At 44.5% G+C, this 26676-nt stretch overlaps 1 protein-coding gene across 2 annotated transcripts in view; it reads left to right on the top strand.

Annotated features, from left to right (window-relative positions):
- MYO7B (myosin VIIB) overlaps positions 1-26676 on the top strand; it is a 1466311-nt gene that overhangs the window by 1206172 nt on the left and 233463 nt on the right. For both annotated transcript variants that reach the window (XM_069213753.1, XM_069213751.1), the window contains one exon: positions 23172-23299. In XM_069213753.1, the coding sequence (XP_069069854.1) occupies positions 23172-23299 (128 nt within the window). The remainder of the gene's footprint in view (positions 1-23171; positions 23300-26676) is intronic.

Raw genomic sequence — 26676 nt, 5'->3', positions numbered from 1 at the left:
AATATGACAGTACCAAAGTGAGAGGGCTTGATTCACAAAGGGCCTCCGCACTTGTGGTGAAGGCCCCATAATCATGGCGGGAGGCCCCACAGTTGTGGTGGGACCTCCACACTGCAGTTACTCATTGCAGGGATCCAGGCCACGAGTGAGGGGCCCCTGCCATGAGTAAAGGAGCCCCTCCACCACTGCAGGGCCTCCGCCACGAGTGCCGAGGCCCTTTGTGAATTGACCCTGTAATCTTTTAAGCATTTAAATTTAGCCAGAAACTTAGAATCAAATTTGGTTAGCATTAGCTGAGATATTTTATTAATTGGGGGATACTATTTCATTTCTTATCAGATATGCTTATAATAGCTGAAAGTGCTAATAGATTACCTAGATTTTCGTCAAACTTAACCCATTTGGAACACATTGCAGGAAACCATAAATCACTACCTCTGAAAAAAAAGAGTAAAGATCACCTTGGAAATCTGGCAATTTAAATCTGCTGTTATTTTAGCATTCCTAAGTCTATTTTAACTTATTCCAGGTTTCTTATTATTCCAAACGCAATATGAAATTAATTTACTAACAGCAAACTGGACCAGGAGCATTGAAAGTATACATAACATATATGACATAATAATCATTTGTATAATGTATATTCTACCCACCAACTAAGGAATAAAGGGGATCTTCTTCCAGTTTTTTTGTTAAATGTTGAGGTTATGCTTTCACAATTCTGAGAAATAGTATCATTCATGGATTTAGAAAACATAATCACCAAATATTTAATGAATGATTGCACCAAAGAATACCAAAGTTATGTAATGCATCAGGGGTATAGTATACTTTCAATGAAACAAATTCTGATTTGTTTATATTCAAAGTATATCCTAAAATTTTTGAAAAGATAATTAGTAAGTTACGTGATATTGTATTTGCTGGACTATCATTGAACAAAAGAACATTTTCTGTAGAGTGTTGTCTTTAAATTTATTTTTGGTATAGTAATTCAATCAATCAATCAATCAATTTTGTTAGATTTTTTGAGAAAATTACAAAAGTGTGCGCAGTAAACTTATTCAGTCATAAAATGTAAAAAATCAAAAACACAAATGCTTCATTTTGCAGAGGGTGAATTATAAGAAGTGGCATAAAAACCACATCAGTGCCAGCCTTACACGATAAAATATAAATAAATAAGTAATCAATGCCAATGCAGAATCCCATATATAAAGCAAGACATAAAAAGCAATAGTATAGTAATTCCTTTATTCAGCATACAATTATGAAATAAACATAATGAAGCTTCACTTTCCAAGAACAGTAGTAATGAGAATAAAAGATAAAGGACATCCTTTCCTAGAACCTATAAATAAATTGAAATAATATGAATGGACCAATTAATAAATATGCAGACATTGGGGTTTATAGTGCTTTATACATATTAATATATCTATCACCAAAGTAAAAGAAATCCATTGCTTAGTTAATCACCACCAACTCTCTTACATAGTAAAGAATTACATTTATTTCTAAGTTTCTGCAAAATACATTTATATTCAGCCTCCTTAGATTTAACGCATGTTTCCTAATGAGCAATTTGTTTGTCAAGGTAAGAGATATGAGGAATAAAATTTGTTTTTTTTGTATGACATAATGAATATTGATGCACCACGAATAAACACATTAAGAGTGTCCTAATGAATTAGTTAAAACCTATCAGAGGTTGAATTATACATAGGTCGTCCTGATCTAGGGAAATGAGCTGGAGTGAAATAAATAGTCACTTAGAGATATGCAACTAGAAATCAAAGAATGATATGAAATATCGATGTGTTAAATTTTCGCGTTTGATATTCATTTACATAAATTCATAGAAAGCAAGAGATAATCAATTCTTGAATAAGAAGAATGTGAATTAGAATAATACAAAATTATTTGTACGAAAATGTGAACACCAAAGATCTACCAGCTTTATGACCTTTTCTGAATTTTAAACCTAAAATAATTAAATCTATCATTTGCCTCACCATGTTAATGAAGAATTTTAACATTTCATATCCTAGCAATTATTATAGCTACGCAATTTCACAACCAAGTGCTTGTGAAGAGATGATATTTCCTAACAAAACTTTACTAATAGCCTGTTTCCCTGAAAGTTAATTTGCAAACACCACAGTCACCTCATGTCTAACGGTAGTTGAAGGTACGGTTTAGGTGTACCTCCTTTCAGGAGAGCAATCCTCCGCTTTTCAGCCACCCTACTCAAAGGTGGATCTTGGATTGTCAAGTCCCCTGCTTGAAAACATAAAGCAGTTCAGAACACTTAAAAGGGCAGGGTGTTTCAACTTTTCCAAGTCATGCAGAGGATTTTTGTACCAACAACTGTAGGAAAGTACCCTCTTTTTGGCATGGTTACCCAGACTTTTTAACTGCTGTCAGTGTTTTTTGACTGTTCACTGAGATCCTGCTAACCAGGACCGCAGTGACTGTGCTCTCTCCCTCTAAATTTGGCTACTCAGGACACTCCACAGTTGTCAAACTGGTGCCCCATGTAAGTCCCTAGTTAACGGTACCTACGTATCCAGGGCATTGGGGCACCAGGAGTTCCCCATGGGCTGCAGCATGTATTATGCCACGCATGGGAGCTCATGCAAATTGTGCCTGCAGGCCTACCATTGCAGCCTTCATGAAAAGGTGCATGCATCCTTTTCACTACAGGTCACTGCACCAGGTCACTGTAATTCACCCCATGGCAGGCCCTTCTTACCCAGAGAGCAGGGTGCAGGTACCTGTGTGTGAGGGCACCCCTGCATGAGCAGAGGTGCCCCTACGAACTCCAGCTCTATTTTCCTAGACTTCATAAATGCAGAGAAGCCATTTTACCCGTGTACTGGACACCTGTGTCCAGCTACATAAAGGTAAGTCTGAACCTGGGCATGTTTGGTATCAATCATGTTGTAATCATACCCCTATACTGTTGCCAGTATTGGTTGTATAATTCAATACACTCTGGGAGCTCCTTAGAGGACCTCCAGCATTGCTCCTACCAGTCTTCTGGGGTTTTCCGGGTAGCCTGCCCTGCTGCCACCCCACAGACAGGTGTCTGCCCTCCTGCTGCTTAGCCCGCTCAAGCGGAGGAAGACCGAAGAAAGGATTTCCTTTGGGAGAGGGAGGCAACAGCCTCTCCCTTTGGAAATAGGTGTTACATTGCTTTGGAGGGGTAACCTCCCCAAGCCATCGGTATGCTTTGAAGGGCACATTTGGTGCCCTTCTTGCATAAACTGGCTTGCACAAGTACAGGGACCCCGGTCCCTGCTCTGGCGCGAAACTGGATAATGGAAAGGGGAGTAACCACTCCCCTTTCCATCATGATCTGAGATTTGGTGCCCAGAGCTTCTCCATGTGGCCGCTTGAGTCTGTCATTTTGAATCCAAGGTGGGCAGAGGCCCCTGGGAGCATATGAGTGGCCAGGTCAGGCCTGTGACAGCACAGCCCCCTCCTGATAGGTGGTCACCCTGCTAGGTGACCAATCCTCCTTCCTTGGCTATTTCAGGTCTTCCTCCAGGGTGGGTCTTCAGATTTGACATGCAAGATTCCAGGAGGAATACTATGAATCTTTACTTCATCTTCGTGCCACCAGGACTGCAACTGGACCCTCCAGGAACCAAAAATCTGCAACTCCAGTGACAACTCTTCTCTGCAACATTGTTTCACCCTCCTTCCAGCAACTGCAACATTTCCCTGGCTCTGCATCCTCTGAGTCTCCAGCCTACACAAGAAGGAATCTCCCTTGGAGTGAAGGAGCCACTCCTCTGCATTTGCAGACACCAACTACAATGACATCTGGCTGCAAAGATCTTCTCTCCTGCAAAACTGCGTGGATCCTGCAACACAAGTGGTAGTCTAGAGGGGTTCCCTCGGTCCTCTCTACCAGCTGTCCAACTTGGGAGACTAAAAAGTACATGTCCCACTTTTTAAACACACTGCGCCATACCCTCTGGGCTGTCCAGGTCCTACCCTAGGGGTGACTTGCAAGTACTGAAAAGGAAGGTTTGGACCTAGCAAAACATTCATTTTGCTAGGTCGACATGGCAGTTTACAGACTGCACACAGTTGCAGACCTAAGGCATGTTTAAAGTGCTACTTAAGTGGGTGGCACAATCAGTGCTGCACTAATAGCATTTAATTTACAAGCCCTGGGCACAGATAGTGCCACATTACTAGGGACTTAATAATAAATTAGATATGCCAATCGGGTATATGCCAATTCTACCATATTTTTAAGCTCTTTAGCACTGGTTGGCAGTGGTAAAGTGTGTAGAGCCCTAAAGCCAGCTAAAACGAAGTCAGCAAAGAAGGGTTAAGGGGAAAAAGGTAGGGGAAAAACCATGCCAAGAATGCCAGGTTTAACAAAAAAACAAATTCAACTGGCAGCAGAATAAAGCATCTGTCCAATGACAAGGTCCTGCAATCATTTTCTCCAGGCTTTTGTTTTCCTAAAACATTGCTCCCGAAACAATTTGAGTAAAGGTATACATTTCAATGCACTCCACTTCCTCCCACTCTACTTACTGGGGTTGATTATTGGTATTCTCTTGTGTGTTTTTTTCATTTCAAGGATATGTTGGGTGTTCAGGGCAGGTCTTCTCTCCTCTACACTCAGAAATATGTTTTTTTCTCCCCAACTCTCAGGCTCATATTTATACTCTGTTTGCGCTGGATTTTGCGTCATTTTTTTTACGCAAATTTGGCGCAAGCTTAACTCCATATTTTTACTTTGCCACTAGACCCGTCTAGCGCCAATGTTATGGAGTTTGAGTCATTTTTTGTACGTGAAAACCTACCTTCCGCTAATGACATGCAAGGTAGGCATTCCCGTGCAAAAAATGACTCTATGGCTTGTGTGTCTTATTTATCCTCCAGCGTCAAAATGACTCACAGGAGGAGGCGGGCCTTAAAACATGACACCCAGTCGGATTTGCGCTGTTTTTTTTACGCCTGGGTCAGGGCTGGCGTTAACGGACCTGTGGGCTCATTTCCATGGTGGGAGACCATGGAAGCAGTCCACAGGTGCCCTTCTCTGCATCCAGGGACACCCCCTGCCACCCTCGCCCACCCCTGGAGGGGACCCATCCATGTTGAGTGCAGGTAAGTATAATTTTTTTTTTAAGTGGCATAGGAGGGCCTAACTTGGGCCCCTTACATGCCACGGTGCCCAATGGCCATGCCCAGGGGACAGGAGTCCCCTGGGCATGGCCATTGGGCAGGGGGGCACAACTCCTTTCAAAAAATGGCGCAAGTCTGGTTAGAGCCAATATTTTTTACTCTAACCTGCCTTGCACCATTCTTTGGCGCACAACCGCCAGTCTTCCCTTCGCCTCCACTGCCTGGTTACCGTCATTTATCTTGACTATAACCAGGCCGCAGCGCCGGCTAATGTCATTCCATAAATAAGGCACGTTGGAATGGTGTTAGCTGGTGATAAACTTTTTGACACAAATCTGCCCTTGCACTGATTTGCGTCAAAAAGTATATATATGGGCCTCAGTCTTTTCAGAGGACTAAATGGTGTATGGGTAGCTTTCAGGGCCGGAGTGTCCATTTATTTCACTGGGCATTTCCCTGTTAGGCTGGAGCCATTGAAGGACAGTTTTTGAACGCAGAGGGCCTCTGCTGGTGCTTTTGTTTCTTTCCTCCCGAAGTCTATTTCTTACTCAGTGAGCAAATTGCAGCATATGAGGAGAATTATTTTAAGAGAACTAATTTAAGAGCCATTTCTAGGGTCAACTTATACATTAAAACACATTAGCTAACTTATTTTGGTGAATTATGTTTTTTTAGTTGTAACGAGAGCCCAATGCTTCTTTAAATATTGCAGTACTCTGACAGCACTATAGCAGCCTCATTTATGTACACATGCAAGGATCTTTACATGCTCAAGCGGTGCTTTTATGTAACCAGGTCAGAGATTTAAATCAGACAGTAGTGATTGGGGTAAAAATAAAAAGAGTAACTTGTTTCTCTAAAATAAAAAGAAACTGTTTCAAACATAAACATTTTGGCAGGAAAAGCAGTTCTCTTTAGAATAGTGAGCCCTAAATAACTCAAAATACTGAAAACAAACATGCACACAAACACATACCCTCAAAAACCCTCTCCTCCCACCCCTTCTAGAATCAGGAGAACAGTCTCTGTCTCTCATATTGAGAATTCAACACGTACCTTAGTTTGCAGGGTGTGATATAAAAAGGTACATTCATCAAAGAAGTCTGGAGCAAATTACTGTATAAAAGGGTAATTGGTGATGTACAGTTAAACTACCTCCTTCAAGGGTATTGCCACTGAGCAGAGGTATCCCTATAAACTTAACAGGTTTACCCCTTCCCGCTACTGCTTTTGACTTGTCAACAGCACTTATATTTGCATGTTGTGATGCAGGGCAGGATTTGTGTGACTGTGATGAGAGAGGATGGGCATTTAGGCTCTCATTACAACCTCGGCGGTCTTTTGAAAAGACCGCCAAGGCTGCGGGAGCCGGAGGTATTTCTGGCTCCCTATTATGACTTTTCCGCTGGGCCAGCAGACGGTAACAGTCCGCAGGCCCAGCGGAAAAGTCACATCAACATTGCAGCTGGCTCGTAATAAAGCTGGCGGCAATGCTGATGTGCAGCGGGTGCACTAGCACCCGTCGCACATTTCACGAAATGCGCGATGGGGCTATGCCTGGGGGCCCCTGCACTGCCCATGCCAAGTGCATGGGCAGTGCAGGGGCCCCCATGGGCACCCCAAGTCCCCCGTATCGCCAGCCTTTCCATGGCGGTGTTTACCGCCGTGGCCAGGCTGGCGGTCGGGGACTCATAATCCCCAGGGCAGCGGTGCTTGCAGTATAGTGGAGGGGCCGGCGGTATGGTCGTGGCTATTGCGCCACGGTCATAATAGCTGGCGAAAGACCGCCAGCCTGTTGGCAGTGTTACCGCCAGCTAACCGACGGCCGCCAGGGTCATAATGAGGCCCTTATTGTCTTCTAGCTGCAGGTTGTCCTTCCCAGATACACCTCAAAGTGAAGTTTGTCTATTTAAATACATAGAATAGACATAACCACATCTGGAGAGGATTTAGTGAGACCTAAATGATAACTTGTGATCACAAGATATTGCTTCCGATATTCCCCACAAATGTGCCATCCTCTGGTCCTAAGAGGTAGAGTATGAGAATATGAAATGACCACATTTCCCTGACTCATGCATTTTACACCCTATTCATTTTTGTAGTTTGGGCCACTTCTTTGAATGGGTGGAAATTAAATTTGCAAACTTCTCTGGCAAGAGGAAAATGGTGATTCGCCAATTGCTATGAAGAGAGAAACAAGATGTCATTAAGAAAGCGCTGTTTAGCATTTTGCATCATCACTTAGTGCGACTCCAATTGCAGCAACGCAAAAGAACCTTGTAACATCATAAAGCAGAATAGTTCCAAATAAATTGTAGCTATATTCCACCTGCAGTCCCCTTTCTTCCTCTTTTATGTTTTTTGTCCAAAAACACCAATCCCTTTGAAAAACAGCACTTCATCACATCACATCTCTTCCTCCTTGTGACAATTGTCACTGTAAATTATCAGAAAACAAAAAACAAATCCAAATGAATTACCTCCAAACGTCTCCTAATACAATATATAAAGGCACTACATCTACACCTCCCATCCTCTGAACCAAAACATCTACCTCTTTTAACTTTTTTTAAAAGTAAAGTAGAAACATCCTTGCCAAGAGACTTGACTACATTTTCTCCAAACAACAAACCTTAGGGTTCTTCAGAAGGTTCCTTTGTGGCCATATTATCTAACGTAGGATGTATCATCGTTAAAATAGCCTTCCTATGTTCTAAAATGAGCCTCCATAAAAGGTGGATCGATCAAATCCTCACCCAGAGTACCAATATTATCTGGGCCTGCATACATATCAAAGATATATTCATCTAAATAATTTTCACCATCTCCATTTCCATTACAGTTATCTTCAAAATCATCATCTTTCATTGGACAGCAGTCCTCCATGTGTGCTGTGAAGGACACCTTTCTTAGATGTATGGATATGGACACCCGTCATAATATTTCCTTTGCCTTTTTTAGAATCACCCCTCTTTTTTTCCAAACATACTTTTATGCTCAATGTCTTTATTCTTCTTAGCTACTCTATATTCTTTCTTATGAGATCTCCTACCTTTGTCCTCCGAAGTCCCAAAATCCTAACCTAAAGGAGTAGCTATGCTTCAAGCCTCTACTGTTTCTTTAACAATATTCTTTAATTTCTCCTCTGTATATCTTTTAAATATCTTTTCCTTAACCAAGGCTTCAGAGCTATCTGAAGGCTCCATACCCTCTGACATGTTTCTCACAAGTTTTCAACCCAAATCTTCCAAAGAAACTATGTCCAACTATTTATCTTTCACCCAGTCTCACGACAGAAAGTCAATTGTTTCAAACAAAACACGACACTCCCTGTCAAAGTGGTGCAGCTGATTGAGGAAAACGAAGTATCTTGAGGTTGACAAACACTCTCCACATACAAATGTGAACTTGCCCTATAGCGCAGTCTGTTTGCCACATAATTAAACCCAATTCAAAATGGCCGCCAAAACTCGCAATAGTTTGGGACCTTCCCCATCTTTAGGTAAAGCTCCAGCTCCTACTCTTAAATGCAGCGTGAAAAGCCGGTTGCTATACCTACCTGAACACACACTCTTACTTGGTGCATGCTGAACAAGGTGCACCTGGCTATTTTTGAAAAACTCAACTTTAGACTACACAAACTTTGTAAATGGGCCTAAAGCATCACATTTAACAGTTCCCGCCTAAGGATATTGGCGGATGGATGGTTGACATGCAATGAAGCTACACCCACATTGTTTGGACATAACACAGTGTTAGTAGGTCTGCCCGGAGGGTAGGTCCAAGGCACAGGACCTCTGACATAATTTGTCAGCTTTAGTCCTTGGCATTCGCTTCCCAAGGAGCTTTATCTCAAATTTGGGGATGGGCGACCTTTTTTTGACTTAGCCAGTTGACTTAATGTAAGTGACTGTTTTTTCATCCTAATTTAAGTTTTTTGAGTTTTGTTATTTGGAGAAGCTACAAATTTTTCTTTGGTCCCGATGAAGCGTCAATGGATCCGCCTGGACCACTAGACGCGAAACATGTTGACCCTGTATTAGAGGTACCATAATAGTTGTAGTCCTCTCATGGTGTTTTGTTTTTTGAAAGTAATTGAGCATTATAACTCAACTTTTTACTTTCATTCTTGGTTTTTAGTCTTGGTCTTCATCTCTTACGTAATGAATCATTTGAAACTGAAAACGAGTATATCTTTAAGTAAAAATACCCCTATAGCTAACTCTCAATAAATTGCAAAAGGCAGAAATGAATCAATTGAACATATCAAAACATTTAGAAATAAAAACAATTTTAATCAGACAAGAAAAGAAGAAATATATTTTCTTAACTGTTGGGAGCAGCACATAAAAAAGGAATTAAGGTGGATACAGGATATTTTTATAAAGTACGGGTGCACTTCATTTAGAATATCATTTGAGTAGCCCTAATACTAGTAGAGCTTTGCAGAGTGGTTTGGGCCAGCATTATGAATCATGTAACACATATATATATATATACATATATATATATATATATACATATATATATATATATATATATATATATATATATATATATATATATATGTATATATATATATAAAAATATATATCTATACATATATATATATTCACTTATATCTATCTATCTATCTATCTATCTATATATATATATATATATATATATATATATATATATATATTCACTTAAAAAAACAAAGGTTAAAGGGCCGTTATAGTTAGGCTCACATTTTAAACATACAAAACCATAGAAATTCACCTGTTATAGTTAGAGTTACCTCAAGTAACTATAACTCGTTCACGGAGGGCGACAGGAGGCGGCACCACTTGTTCCTTCAGGGCAGGAGCCCTTTAAATTTTCAACAGCGCACCCGCCTCGCGGGACGCGCACACGGAGGGCGGCAGGAGGCGCCACCACTTGTTCCTTCAGGGCAGGAGCCCTTTAAATTTTCAACAGCGCTCCCGCCTCGCGGGACGCGCGCGGGCGGCGCACGGGCGAAGCCCGGGCCAAGGGCGGGCCCGTCCTGCGACCGGAGGAGGCTGGGCTGGGCCACATCATTTTCATCTTGATGCTGAGGCCGGTGACTAGCGGTCAAATATACTGCATCACCAGGACACCATACCATCATAGGTGAGCAGCATTTGTGCCCTTCTGTTGTTCTAGCCTCTCCTACAAGGCCCCAGTGGGGCGGAAATAGGGTGGGAACAGGGGAGGAAAAGCACCTATAGAAAAAGACTGCCAAAATTCCGGCTGGATAAAAAGTGTCTAAATAAGCCAAGATGGGTAGACGGAAGGGGGGGTGCTCCTGGAAAAGGCCAGTAACAACAAGACCCTAGACGGTTTTCTCCAAAAAGCGGTTGGGGCACTAGAAAAGGAAATTGAAATGGTGGAGCGCCGTCTAACTGCCCCCCGTTGATGGAGGCTCCACCGCAAACTCCAGCACAATCCCTCCATCCACCCGCTTCTCAGCCTGCCCCGGCTATCTCACCTCTAACTACCCAAGAATCTGCTGCGGAGACCCTGGGAAATGTTATACAGCCTTCAGAACTTACACAGCCTCTCCCAGATAGGTCTCTACCCACCTTAGAGCACAACACAAAGGGCAAAAGAAAACGAGGGGAGGCAAACCTAAGGAACAAACGGGCCCGCATCTTGAACTCCCCCAATCATGTCGCACCTACTCGGACCAAGGATTATATATCAGCCCAAGCACCTAACAATGACAGTCCAGAAATAGTTTAGATAATTGAACATATAAAAGACAAGCTCTCTAAAAAGTTACACCCTATAACAACTCGCCTATTAGCCATTGAGGAGAAACTAGATGGCCTCATCAAGCTCAAACAGATGACCATCTCTCCCTCACCAGATTTGCAGTATTTCCGCCAAAATTTTCCCCCGAGCCCTCCAGGCAACAGTGCCAGTAGCCTTCCCCTATCTCTGAGCATGGACCATAACCCTCTAACGAACTTCCCTGATTCTTCATATCAACCAGTGAAGGCTCCAACTGTTAGACTGGTCAATGCCTCAAAAGCCAAGTGTTCTAAGACTGCTCCTCTCTTTCCGAGGGGGAATGACGGAGCTGCTTCTTCCAATAATATGGGTACAAAATTCTACAAAGATACCCCTGATCACATCCACCCTTCAGTAGATCGGATGCATAGGGATCAAGGAACTAATACGAGAACTTTACATCTACCACCGGAAGCTTGTCCTTATGTGCTTGTTATCACGAGTGTTCCCAAACTTAAAACCAACATCTCCGAAACATTTTCAGAACTAAAAAATAAGGTCATTCATTGGCTACACAGAAACGCTAGATTTGCTTTTCATATGGTACCCTCAATATTAATGGTGAGGAGGGTGGGTCCACTCAAGAATCCCGGCACGGGAGATTGTATCGTTATCAACTTTGATGCACCTACCCTTGTTCAGCAGCTCTCTTTGAATGTGTGCCAATTTAACCCTCTAGGGGGTGAAATATCTCTGTGTAGACTCCAGGCTTTCTACCCTCACAAAGTTTTACCCGCTACTAAGGGGGCGCTAATGCCACCTAGAGGTGCCACTAGTTTGCAGATGCAGCCTGACCCCCAGTTGAGACGTAGCTCCCTTTCGCTTTCTGAAATCGATTGACTAAAAATCAGCCCTGTGCACGGCTCACCCAAGCCCCAAGGATTTAAAAATTGGGTTAAGAAGTATCCTATAGCCGGAAATATTGAAACATATGAAATGGGGTTAGGCAATCCTGAGGCCGATCAGATTCTTACTACAGACATCAGAGATTCCACGCTAACCCCCACACTTGCCCAGCTAGAACCCTCTAGGATGGAAAACAGTCCCCCTCTTTCCTTCTGTGATCAGAGTTTGGAAAACTGTATTTGGGGAGCCAGTAAGGAGGGTAAGGCGAATGGGACCAACCTAGCCCCGGATTTAACAGGCCCCAATAACTATGGGTCCTCTCCACCAGCCCAGGCATCCGAATTGACTATGCCATGCCCCGATCTTAACGGGGAAAGCAATATCTTGGGTGACAATGTAGTGGGAAACCCAACTGAGGCCGGTTTAGTTACAATTGAAAAGGGTACAAAACCTCCCCATGGCACTCCATTTGCAAGAGGGAACTCTACAGCTAAAGTTCCCCAAGACAAAATAGATGGTCTAGACACAGTTCTTAGCTGGAATATTGCAGGGCTGGAGAATAAAATGAGTATCCCTGAATGGGGCAAATTTATAAATGAACATAAAATATGCCTTTTTCAAGAAACGTGGGCACTGGAGCCCAAATACAGAATTGGTTTCAAAAGTTATTGGGTCCCAGCAAGTAAGGTAAACTCAGGGAGACCCTCTGGTGGGCTGCTTATATGGCTTAGTTGCTCCCTTAAATGCCGGATTGAAATAATTGACATGGGCTGTCCCGATCTGATGGGTTTATCAATACCATCCCTTAATGAGAAACCGCTCCTAATAATTAACATCTATAATAGGAGCTTGGATAGCAAATATGAGTCAGACGCATTGACTATTTTGGATAGCTTCCTCTCCTGTAAATCATCCTCCCATTTTATTCTTATCGCAGGGGATTTTAATGTTACTTTTGAACCCCACTCGCTGGCCCAGGAACTATACAAAGATGAGGACGCCTATTGGGGTATTCCCCAACTGGTGTCAAGCAAAAGACCGAGAATGAACAGACTAACACATCAAGTTGTGGATATTACACTGGCACATGGCCTTCGGGCCTGCAACGGTCGTTCCCGCTCGGACCTTGATCTTCATCCTACATTTAGGCGTGGAACACAGAAGAGCCAGATAGACTACATTTTGCTTGATATCCGGCTGTGGGGTCACATGGTTGACATGAACATTGTAGAACACGAGGACAGTGATCATGAGCCACTGATTTTATCTCTCAGGAGTCTATTACCCCTACTTGAAGCCCCTTGCCCCAAGATTCACGAGCAGCAGCTCGCATTGACCAATAATAGACGAAACGTTAAATGGGAATCTGTGAGCACTGACACAGGCATAATGACATCTGTGTACAGCCAGTTGGCTGATCATATGGAGCGCATACCCCAGCTTTTAGAAGATAGTGAAGGGCTTATAGCAGCCCACACACAATTATTTAATTCTTTAAAACACCTTTTCACCAAAGAGAATGCCAAAAAAGCCAAAAAGAAGTGTAACGCAAGGTGGTTCAGTGCCGCATGCAGGGAAGCACAGCACAAACTACTGAGAGCTTTAGGAGGGGGCCAGACAGAGCATATAAGGAAAGCAAGGAAAGATTACAAACAGGAACTAAGTAGAGCCCGCAGGAGATGGGATGAATTTAGATGGGCCTCCCTCCTGGAGTCTGCTAAAGCAAACGATACTTCGAAATGCTGGAAACTGGTGGCTAATGCCAGTGAAGAACCTAACCATTTGCCTGGTGCCTCAATACTCCCTGTAGAGTGGACAGATCACTTTGCCCGATTATACTCTGGGACTTTAGGTGTTACTACCAGGGAATTGAACCATACTATGACCTCTGAGACCCTCCCAACCGTTTTTACCTTGGCAGAAACCAAGGCTGCGATTGCTTCACTGAAATGGGGAAAGGCCCCTGGCCTTGATAAAATTCCAGGTGATTTGTACAAGACAAGCCCAGATATATGGGCCCCATACCTGAATCTGGTCTCCAATGCAGTAGCTGCAGGAGCGCCTGTCCCGAGCTCCTGGATGGGAGCAGAGATAGTCCCCATCTTTAAGAAAGGCAGCTCCTCCGACCCTGCCAACTACCGTCCAATCTCCTTACTTGATAATTTCCAAAAACTTTTTGGAAAGCAAATCTTGTCTCGTCTAGAAGAATGGATTCTGGAAACTAATGCTATTTCCGACCTGCAAGCAGGGTTTAGGCCAGCAATCAGTACTATAGACCAAGTTTTATGATTCCTAACAATCAAATGGAAGACTGTGGAAGCAGGAGGGGGTAACCTATTTGTAGTTTTCATTGATCTTAGAGCCGCATTTGATCTGGTCCCCAGAAACCAGTTATGGTTGACATTAGCCAACATGGGCATCCCAAATGGTCTTTTGAAACTTATGGCCCGTTTACACGAGAACACCTATGCACAAATCAGGAGCGGTAAGGATGGCGACCTAACAGTTCCAGTGGCTATTGAGAGAGGAGTCAGAAAGGGTTGTGTCCTGGCCCCTACCCTTTTTCTCCTATACATAAATAATTGTATTAACTATTTAGCAAATTGTACTAATGACTCCCCAAAGTTGGCCAGGAACAAAGTGCCATGCTTACTTTATGCGGATGACACTATCCTGCTGGCCAAAACATCCATGGGAATCCAAAATCTGGTTAACCAGTTTTGTGCATTTTGTAGAGATTACGGGTTGGATATCAATGCTAAGAAAACCAAACTTATGATATATAGTGCCCCGAACAAGAAGCTCAAAGCAAATATAACGATGGATTCAGTCCTCTTGGAGAGGGTAATGGAATACGATTACCTGGGCATTAGATTATCTGATAAGGGTAGCTGGGACGCAGCCATAAGGAAAGGGGCGCTTACCATCAGCCAAAGATGTGGAGTGCTAGAACGGAAGGCCAGTACTGCAGTAAGCCCCCCTTTGACTCTTATTTCTGAAATTTATAAAGTCCAAATCCGTGCCGCTGCCCTGTATGGAGCGGAACTCTGGGGTTCATACAGACAACTGGACATCCTTCAAACCAAAGAAAACAATTTCCTTAGACACATATCTAGACTAGGGAAGGGCACGCCGATGCTCCCCCTAAGATTAGACCTGGGTATAAATAGCATCAAAGATACAGCATACTTAAGGCCACTTCTATATTGGGTTCGACTATGGAAAATGGAAGAACTCGAACCCTTTAGGACAGCAGTCAAAGATCTAATACCACCTTGTCACAGATGGGAAAAAGTTCGCTGGTTGAGGGAGATGAAAGCAGCTTGGGTCAAATTGGGCTTATCCCATTACTGGGAGAATCCTGAGATGATTCCTGCTAACGCCAGATTGTTGATCAAAGATCGATATTGGGGGAAAATCTACAAGGAGTTTGTCAGCTCAAATGGGCCAGGTCGGCTGACAGCAGAGTTTCTGTTGGTCAAGCACGAACCCTGGCCTGAAAATTTCCTGGATCTCCCCATACCAGCACGTGCCCGAACTTTACTACTTCAGTTCAGATACGGAACATTGGCGGTCAACAGCTTTACGGCTCGTTGGCCGTCCGATAGTCCTATGTCTGACAAATGTATAAACTGCCATTTATGCAAGGAAACTCCTGAGCATGTCCTATTTTTTTGCCCCTTGTATAAATGCCCTAGAGGAAAGTGGATTATCCCCTTGTGTAAAGCACTGCTATTACAAAACCGAATCAGTGCCTATAGATTATGTAAATATGATACTTCCATGCTGATAGTAAGCTCTGTTTCTAAATATCTGTCAGCAGCATGGGCAATCCGCAGTAGGACTATTTCAGATCTTAATCCACTGGCTGAAGAATGGTCTAGCAGTTAGCGGACATGGATTGTTACAATAGAAAGGGATTTTAAATATAACTACCCGTGTTTATCTATTCACGGTATTAGATTGCACCCCTGTGTATGTTTTCTAGTGGGTTTCCCCATTTAAATCGGTTTACAGTACCTTAGCATATAGCACTTCGCAAACTGCAAGACCTAATTCCTCTGCTCAATTTATTTAAGAGATGAGGCTAATTCTAGGGTACCCTTTTCCATTGTTTGGTTTTTAATTTCTGTAAGCAGGAACCATTTCATGAAGTTTTATGATCTATTTCCATTGTTTGGCTTTTAACTCTTGCAAACAGGAACCATTTTATGAAGTTTTATGATCTATTTTCATGTATAAACCTGTTTTAGAATAGTTTTCATAGGTATTATTAGAAAAGATTTGGTATACTATTTCTTTTAAATCGATTTATATTATTTCAGCACATAGCACTTTGTAAATGGCAAGATCTAGGTACCATTTTAATTGTCTGGTTTTTAATCATTTATGAAATCCTCTACGAAGTACTATGAACCATTTCTTAAGTATAACTTGCTATAGAATAGTTTTCATAGGCACTTTTTGAAAGGATTTGGCATACTGTGTTCCTTTTCGCTCCGTGTTTCGGTTCGGAAAATTAGTTAGAATCTCGGAAAATTAGACGGTATTGTTTGCGTTCGGTATCGGGTTAGTTACTAAAGATCGACACCGGCTTTTGAAGAGCTCCGGCGGCCCTTCGGGGTTTTTTCGATCCCCCGTCAGGGCCTGGTCGGCCCGGCCACGTGTCTCTTCAAGGCTGATGGAACAGACCCCATTCCGCTTCTGCCCAAAATGTCACAACAAGTATCCGTATACAGATCAGCACCTGGTCTGTAACTTGTGTTTGTCTCCAGAACACAAAGAAGATACTTGTGAAGCCTGTCGATCGTTTCGGTCGAGGAAGACATTAAGAGACCGAAGAGCGAGAAGACTGCAAATGGCGTCGGTGCCGACAGGACAAAGGCATTTGGAGGTGGAAGAGGAAACCTTCTCCATCCAGGAGTTGGACTCGGACGAGCTCGATCCTGAAGAAACGCCTAAAACCGTGAGTAAGACGTTGAAACATAAAACTCACAAAAAGACCACAAAAGCCCAGGGGACGCCACCGCCAACAGGCCATGGCTTAACCCGTAAAATAGGTGACCGAACATTGGCACCGAAAAAGGGCACGCTTGTGTCGAAGTCATCCGACTCCGGTCGAGATACCGGCACACAGCAATCTCGAGCCCGAGACAGTGGCTCCGAGCAAGTTCGGCACCGAAATGGGTCGGCACCGAGAGACCACGACGCCAAAAATAAAGAAAGTGTCGTCGGAGCTGAAAAAGGCTACCGAAAAGGTTTCCATTCCGAAACATCCAGCCTCGGAACCGAAATCGGGTCCCTACACAGAGGAACAGGGATTGTCCTCCCAAATGCAAGGACATAAGTTCGGACAAGAACTAGAATCAATGGAGCCAGACTACACTCAAAGGAGGCTCCACATTCAAAAGGACACGGGGAAGATAAGCACTCTTCCCCCAATTAAAATGAAAAGACTTGTCTTTCAAGAAAAAGACAAGCAGCCACAGGCAAAGGTGGCAAGACAGACAACTCCGCCACCATCTCCACCACCATCAATGCACACATCACCAGTAGTCACTCCACCACTGATGCAATCCCCAACACATACTGCAATGAGTCAGGACGATCCCGACGCATGGGACCTTTATGATGCGCCAGTATCGGATAACAGCCCAGACTGTTACCCAGCGAGACCGTCCCACCTGAGGACAGTACATCCTACACGCAGGTGGTCTCAAGGGCAGCGGCTTTTCATAATGTCACCTTGCATGCAGAACCGATTGAGGATGACTTTTTGTTTAATACACTATCCTCCACTCGTAGCCAATACCAGAGCTTACCTATGCTACCTGGAATGCTAAAACACTCCAAACAGGTGTTTCAGGAGCCTGTGAAGGGCAGGGCCATAACTCCAAGGGTGGAGAAAAAGTACAAGCCACCGCCTACAGACCCTGTGTATATCACGCAGCAATTAACACCAGACTCTGTGGTAGTAGGGGCAGCTCGCAAGAGAGCAAACTCTCACACCTCGGGAGACGCACCACCTCCAGACAAGGGAGTCGCAAATTTGACGCTGCAGGGAAAAGGGTTGCAGCACAAGCAATAAACCAATGGCGCATTGCCAACTCACAAGCACTTCTGGCAAGATATGATAGGGCTCATTGGGACGAAATGCAGCATTTCATAAAACACTTACCCAAAGAGTTCCAGAAAAGGGCACAACAAGTGGTGGAGGAAGGACAAAGTATCTCAAATAATCAGATACGGTCAGCAATGGATGCAGCAGATACAGCTGCAAGGACAGTAAATACTGCAGTAACAATAAGGAGACACGCATGGTTGTGTACGTCAGGATTCAAGCCGGAAATACAACAAGCCGTGCTGAATATGCCTTTTAATGGACAGCAGTTGTTTGGACCGGAGGTGGACACTGCTATAGAAAAACTTAAAAAAGACACTGATACGGCCAAAGCCATGGGCGCACTCTTCTCCCCACAGAGCAGAGGCACATTTCCAAAACACAGTTTAGAGGGGGGTTTCGAGGACAAGCTACAGAACCCACAACCTCACAAACAAGGCCCACTTATCAAAGTCAATATCAGCGGGGAAGTTTTCGGGGGCAATATAGAGGGGGACAATTCCAAAAGAATAGAGGGAAGTTCCAAAGCCCCAAAACTCCTCAAAACAAGCAGTGACTTCCAAGTCACAAATCCCCAACACATAACACCTGTGGGGGGGAGACTAAGCAATTTTTACAAACATTGGGAGGAGATAACAACAGACACTTGGGCACTGGCAATTATCCAGCTTGGTTATTGCATAGAAATTCTCAGATTCCCTCCAAACATTCCACCGAAAACACACAAAGGGGGTGATTCTAAGCTACCGCCGCCCGCCAAGCTGGAACCGCCAGAAGACCGTACCGCGGTCAAAAGACCGCGGCGGTCATTCTGGGTTTCGCACTGGGCTGGCGGGCGACCGCCGAAAGTCCGCCCGCCAGCCCAGCGGGAAACACCCTTCCCACGAGGACGCCGGCTCAGAATGGAGCCGGCGGAGTGGGAAGGTGCGACGGGTGCAGTTGCACCCGTCGCGAATTTCAGTGTCTGCAAAGCAGACACTGAAATTCTTCGTGGGGCCCTCTTACGGGGGCCCCTGCAGTGCCCATGCCATTGGCATGGGCACTGCAGGGGCCCCCAGGGGACCCGCGGCACCCCCTACCGCCATCCTGTTCCTGGCGAGAGACCCGCCAGGAACAGGATGGCGGTAGGGGGTGTCAGAATCCCCGCCATGGAGGATTCTCAAGGGCAGCGGGAAGTCGGCGGTACACCGCCGACTTTCCGTTTCTGGCGCGGCTGAACCGCCGCGGTCAGAATGCCCAGCGGTGCACCGCCAGCCTGTTGGCGGTGCTACCGCCGACCTCCGCCATGGCGGTAATTACCGCCAGGGTCAGAATGACCCCCAATATGTCAAAATAACACATGGATCTTCTAGGACTAGAGGTCCAGGCATTGCTACAAAAAGGAGCAATAGAATTAGTACCAATTCAACAGAAAGGAACAGGAGTTTACTCTCTGTACTTTCTCATACCCAAAAAGGACAAAACAATGAGACCTATATTAGATCTCAGAACATTAAATACCTACATCAAATCGGACCACTTTCACACGGTGACATTACAAGACGTAATCCCACTGCTCAAACAACAAGACTACATGACAACACTAGACCTAAAGGATGCATATTTCCATATACCAATACATCCTTCACACAGAAAGTACCTAAGATTTGTATTCCAAGGGGTACATTACCAATTCAAGGTGTTGCCATTCGGAATAACAACTGCGCCAAGAGTTTTTACAAAATGCCTGGCAGTAGTAGCTGCGCATATCAGAAGGCAGCAAATGTGTTCGCGTACCTAGACGATTGATTAATCAAAACCAACACACTAGAATGGTGTTTACAACACACAAAGTACGTCATAGAAACCCTACACAAACTGGTTTCTCAATCAACTACACAAAGTCACACCTCCAGCCGTGTCAGACACAGCAATACTTAGGGGCAACAATCGACACAGCAAAAGCGATTGCCACTCCAAGTCCACAAAGAGTACAAACATTTCACAATGTAATACAGGTCATGTATCCAAACCAAAGAATACAAGTCAAAATAGTAATGAAACTTCTAGGCATGATGTCCTCATGCATAGCCATTGTCCCAAATGCAAGATTGCACATGCGGCCCTTACAACAGTGCCTAACATCACAATGGTCACAGGCACAGGGTCAACTTCTAGATCTAGTGTTGATAGACCGCCAAACATACACCTCGCTTCAATGGTGGAACAATATAAATTTAAACCAAGGGCGGCCTTTTCAAGACCCAGTGCCTCAATACGTAATAACTACAGATGCCTCCATGATGGGGTGGGGAGCACACCTCAATCAACACAGCATTCAGGGACAATGGGACTCTCGGCAAAGACAGTTTCACATAAATCACTTAGAACTATTGGCAGTATTTCTAGCGTTAAAAGCATTCCAACCAATAATAAGCCACAAACACATTCTTGTCAAAACAGACAACATGACAACAATGTATTACCTAAACAAACAGGGAGGAACACACTCAACACAGTTGTGTCTCCTGACACAGAAAATATGGCATTGGGCGATACACAACCACATTCGCCTAATAGCTCAGTTCATTCCAGGGATTCAGAATCAATTAGCAGACAATCTCTCTCAGGATCACCAACAGATCCACGAATGGGAGATTCACCCCCAAGTACTACACACTTACTTCCAAAATTGGGGAACACCACAAATAGACCATGTTTGCAACAAAAGAAAACGCAAAATGCCGAAACTTCGCATCCAGGTCCCCACAAAATCAGTCTCTGGGCAATGCGTTATGGATGAGTTGGTCAGGGATATTTGCATATGCTTTTCCCCCTCTCCCACTCCTTCTATATCTAGTAAACAAGTTGAGTCAAAACAAACTCAAACTCATACTCATAGCACCAACTTGGGCAAGACAACCTTGGTACACAACACTACTAGACCTCTCAGTAGTGCCTCATATCAAACTACCAAACAGACCAGATCTGTTAACTCAACACAATCAACAGATCAGACACCCCAATCCAGCATCGCTGAATCTAGCAATTTGGCTCCAGAGTTCGGACACTTAGACCTTACACAGGAATGTATGGAAGTCATAAAACAAGCTAGAAAACCAACCACTAGACATTGCTATGCAAATAAGTGGAAAAGGTTTGTTTATTATTGCCATAATAACCAAATTCAACCCTTACACGCATCTGCTAAAGACATCGTAAGCTACTTGCTACATTTGCAAAAGTCAAAACAAGCTTTTTCATCCATTAAGATACATCTTACCGCAATTTCAGCTTACCTGCAAATTACCCACTCAACTTCACTGTTTAGGGTACCAGTCATAAAAGCCTTTATGGAAGGCCTAAAAAGAATTATACCACCAAGAACACCACCAGTTCCTTCATGGAACCTCAACATTGTCTTAACACGATTCATGGGGCCACCTTTTGAGCCCATGCACTCATGTGAAATGCAATATTTAACATGGAAAGTTGCATTTTTAATTGCCATCACATCTCTAAGAAGAGTCAGTGAAATCCAAGCATTTACCATACAAGAACCATTTATTCAAATACACAAGCATAAAGTAGTTCTACGGACAAATCCAAATTTTTTACCAAAAGTCATATCACCGTTCCACTTGAATCAAACAGTAGAACTACCAGTGTTCTTCCCACAGCCAGATTCTGTAGCTGAGAGAGCACTACATACATTAGACATCAAAAGAGCGTTAATGTACTACATTGACAGAACAAAACAAATTCGGAAAACAAAACAATTATTTGTTGCTTTCCAAAAACCTCATACAGGAAATCCAATTTCCAAACAAGGCATTGCTAGATGGATAGTTAAATGCATTCAAACCTGTTATCTCAAAGCAAAAAGAGAACTGCCTATTACACCGAGGGCACATTCAACTAGAAAGAAAGGTGCTACCATGGCCTTTCTAGGAAACATTCCAATGACTGAAATATGTAAGGCAGCCACATGGTCTACGCCTCATACGTTTACCAAGCACTACTGCGTGGATGTGTTAACAGCACAACAAGCCACAGTAGGACAGGCAGTACTATGAACTTTGTTTCAAACAACTTCAACTCCTACAGGCTGAACCACCGCTTTTGGGGAGATAACTGCTTACTAGTCTATGCAAAGCATGTGCATCTGCAGCTACACATGCCATTGAACGGAAAATGTCACTTACCCAGTGTACATCTGTTCGGGGCATGAGACGCTGCAGATTCACATGCGCCCACCCGCCTCCCCGGGAACCTGTAGCCGTTTCGAAGTTGATCTTGAACATTTGTAAATTTGTAAATATATCACTTTAAACTACATTATGTACATACATGTTTACTCCATTGCATGGGCACTATTACTATGATACACAACTCCTACCTCACCCTCTGCGGGGAAAACAATCTAAGATGGAGTCGACGCCCATGCGCAATGGAGCCGAAAGGGGAGGAGTCCCTCGATCTCGTGACTCGAAAGACTTCTTCGTAGAAAACAACTTGTAACACTCCGAGCCCAACACTAGATGGCGGGATGTGCAAAGCATGTGAATCTGAAGCGTCTCATGCCACGAACAGATGTACACTGGGTAAGTGACATTTTCCATATATATATATATATATATATATATATATATATATATATATATATATATATATATATATATATATATATATATATATATACATACAAACAATATATATATATATATATATGTAAACACACAAATAAGCTAGATACTATTTTTTAAGAGTGCAAAGGTATTGTGGTTACTGTGCATTTCACAACTATTTCAGTGTCACACCTTAATGCAGGTGCAATTATATGGGCCTATACAGTAAGAAATCATAGATAAATTTTGTCTGAAACACGCACACATTCAATTTAAAGAAAGGGAAGGGGGCTAAAGTGTTACTTTAAAACAGGTTAATCCCAAATAAAGGGCTAAGAGCCTCCTCAGACTCAAAGTCCTTGCTTGAAGCATACATGATGGATGTGGCCCTTTTTATTTTGCAATACTTTCAGCCTGAAGGGTTGGTGAAACTGCACAATTTGTCTATTAATAAATCTTGCCTAGATTTTCTAGAAACATATTTAGAGTGTTTCAGTGATTCTCCATATTAAAAGATGAGTTTTGCTTTTCTCCATGCGTAAAAGGTGTATTTTGCTATGTACTACAGTAGAGTGCCTGGTTTGTTTTCGCTTTACTGTGCTGGATAGTTTGAGGCTTAGTTGATTTCTTTTTTAATTTGACAGAGTTTGCTGATATTATCACCAGACCAGAGAAGATCAGTTTTGCAAAGATCACAGACAGATGAACCAGAAGAGAAGCAGATGGATGTGAAGCTCTACACAATGAAAGAATTTGCACAAACTCATTTCAGGTATATACCCCCTTTCCTGGTTATGAGTTGCACTAACCGCAGAAGGGGTATGCAGACAGGCAGACTGAAACAGTTATGGGTAGGTATTTAGAGAGGGTTATTCAAATGGAGTCTGCCAGTAGGTAAGAAACAGAAAGTGGAACAGAAACATGGTGGTACTAAAGTGTACATATAGCAGTCAATCATGGATCATAATTCAATAAACTAAAAGACAATGAAAACACACGACTTTTCCCAAAATTATTTTGAGTTCCAGAGCTGAAGTGCCAGAGTGATGGCATTTGATTCTGGAGTGCTTACAAGTTATGTCACCTTTCCATTCAGAACCATTAGTTAGTTGGCTGATGTTAGTACATTCATATGGGTGGTATCATTTAAGTGTATTCCATGGATGTCATCTTCCAGACATGGGCCTCATCACCAGTCCACATTTAGCCCTGGGGACCCCATTCCCCTCGATTCTGGTGCATTTTTTAGGGGGAGGGGAGCATAGAGCCCCCTTCACTGGGCTGCTTTTGGTCCCAGGGACCAATTCCACCAGGGCTGGCAATATATTTCAGGGGAGGGGGACTCGTGGCCCCCTCCCCTGGCCAATTTGAGCCCGCGTACCCCATCCCCTGAGGCCAGCACTATGTTTAATGGAGAGGGGACACACTGCAGTCTCCCTCCTTAGGCCGATTTTGGCCCCAGGCAGCCCATTTCCTGAGGCCCAGCACATTTTGTAGGGAAGGGAGCAATTGTCTCCCTCCCTGGGTCGATTTTGGCTCTGGGAACCCCATCCCTGGGGTCCTGCACATATTTTAGGGAAGGGGTATCTGGCCCCCTCCTTGGGCCATTTTTGGCCCAGGAGACCCCATCCCACAGAGCCCATCACTATATTTATGGGGGAGGAGTGCACAGAGCCCCCCTTCCCTGGGCGGATTCAGCCCAGGGGACTCCAGCTCCTGGGACCTGGCCATATTCCAAATGGGGAGAGGGTCACACAGCCCCTATCCCCAGGCTGATTTCAGCCCCATGGACCCCACCCTTGGGGCCCAGCCATCAAAGGATAGGTGCCCTGGTGCCCACCCTGGGCACCCATCACATTATGTTTAATGGCCCCCCACCTCCTATCAGAGCAGGCATTGCTCTCACCTGCAGGAAGCAGCTAAAATGCTGCTCCTTGCGGGTGGGAGCAATCTTTTCAACTGTTTCCCTGCCTGCTTCACTACTCCTCTGGGAGTGGACTTAGTGTTTGCTCCTGCTTGACAGGAAATTGCAAACACAGGTTTCTCTGCCCATACCAATGTCGGCATGGAAACCGCTGTGCATTAGGAGTGGGGTCCCCAGAACATAGCTTGAGCCAGCCCTGTGGGATTGAGTCCCCTGGGCCATTAATGATTTAGGAAGGGGAGCTGCATGACCCACTTCCCCATTCTATGCATGGCTGGGCCCCAAGGGATGGGTTCTCCTGGGCCGAATGCGCCCTGGGGGGGCAGGGGGGATGGCTGCATGGCACCTCTCCCCATCAATGCAAAAGGCCGGGCCCTGGGGGATGGGGTCCCCATCACCAAAAGCAGTCCAGGGAGGGTGCTGCGTGTGTCCCCTACCCATATTATTATAAAGAATTCTCCCTGGACCTGGCCCACCCAGGGTGGCTTAAAAAAACGAGTCCGGGAGACAGCACTTTTTAAAAAAAACAAAGTTGCCATGGATCCTCTGTGAATTTGTGGCAAAATTAAAACAAAAAATGTTTTGCCCCCGGCGGGATCCCTGTGAACCCCAGCACCAGGCTAGGAGGTCAGGGTATTACTAACCTGCCCCATGTTTTTTTTGCATTTTCTTGGGACTCGGACAAGTCCAAGACCCACTTTGGCTGCCAAGTCCAAGACCCACGTTGGCTGCCACCACTTCCTGATTGAAGAGCAAGTGCAAGATAAGAGAACTGGGTTTGCAGTACACTCTCTTATTTCCCTCCAAACTGAAGGTGATTCACAACAATAATTAGTCTCATTTTTGTCTTGAGCTGTCAGAGGCTTGGGACTAGCTGGAGGGCATGTTCCCCGAATCAGTGTCTCTGGGGGACAGGGAGAAATCTCTTGGGAGGTGGTCAAGGCCCTGCCGCCACCCTGGGCACGGTTGGCCTGGCCGCCCATTTTCTCTGGGCATCCGACCCCCGGTGCAGGCCTTGTACAGCAGCCGCTCCACCCTAGAGATAGTGGCGATGTTTAGTACCTGCATGTGGTCTGCTCAGACTACTCTTCTGTGACTCGAGGAACAAGTTCCCACGCACCCTCCCTCTCAGTCCTTGGTCGTGTTCCACGGGTGACCTCCCCCAAACAGCGAATGACATAAAATAACCTGACCCTTTATCTCCTCCCCTGGGCCCGCTGGCCTGCTTGACCAGCCCCCCCCCAACCCCAAGGAGGGTTCTCTTGGTACCCTTATGAAATGGGGTGGGACTGACCCCCTCATTTACACATCATCTAGTCATTCCTACTTGGAAGAGCGGAAGAGCTCCTACACGCATATGCCTACACCCCCTGCACGGTTGCGTAACTTACCCTTTTCTGTACTTGGGCAGGAGGTCTTGTATTGCTATCTGTTTTCTTGTTACCTGTTGTACTCAATCCTGTTCTTGTACTGTACCTGGCCATACATGCAGACTTTGTCTCTCCACTCCTTTCTCACCGCCCCCCCATTCCACCTCCTCCAATTATCCCCTACCCTTGCTGCTCCATATGGGACATGAAGGAGCACCAGATTCTTTGACCTCATGCCCCTCCAGACTTTTAACATTCTACCCTGGAATATCCGTGACATGCACACTCTAGCTAAGCGCTATGGAGTACATACCATCCTTCAGCTCAAGGGGACCCATATTACTGTGCTGCACAAATCTGGTATCACTAAACTGTTTTCATAGCCAATTTCTCAGCATGCGAAAGGTGCACTGATTTCGATGATGGCAGGGGCTCCTCTTGAGGTCCTACACCAAGAGGTAGATGTTGAGGATCGGTATGTCTTCCTAGAGGCTCCCCTTAATGGCAACCAAGTCCTTATAGGCTGCATTTATACTCCCAACACTAATTAACCCAGCTTCCTTCATCGCCTCTCCCTGGTGTTGGCCAGATCGGCATATGTCCCTTGGCTCATCAGGGGGATTTTAACACAGTTGTTGACACTACCATGGACCACTCCTATTCCCGATTACCTAGCTCCACTGTGTTTGCTAGAGCCAAGTCCCTTTCGGCCTCGCTGCACCAGTAAGGCTTACTGGATGCCAGGAGACATTGTAATCCGGGGCTGCGACTTTACTCGTTTTATTCCCCAGTCCACAAGGTTTACACGTGCTTGGATCGCATCAACTGTTCCCAGTCCCTTTGTCCCTTTCATTT

The sequence above is a fragment of the Pleurodeles waltl genome, chromosome 11, assembly GCF_031143425.1.
Source record: "Pleurodeles waltl isolate 20211129_DDA chromosome 11, aPleWal1.hap1.20221129, whole genome shotgun sequence".
Lineage (NCBI taxonomy): Eukaryota > Metazoa > Chordata > Amphibia > Caudata > Salamandridae > Pleurodeles > Pleurodeles waltl.
Note: the sequence above shows the minus strand (reverse complement) of the source record. Positions and strands in the feature narration are given on the sequence as shown.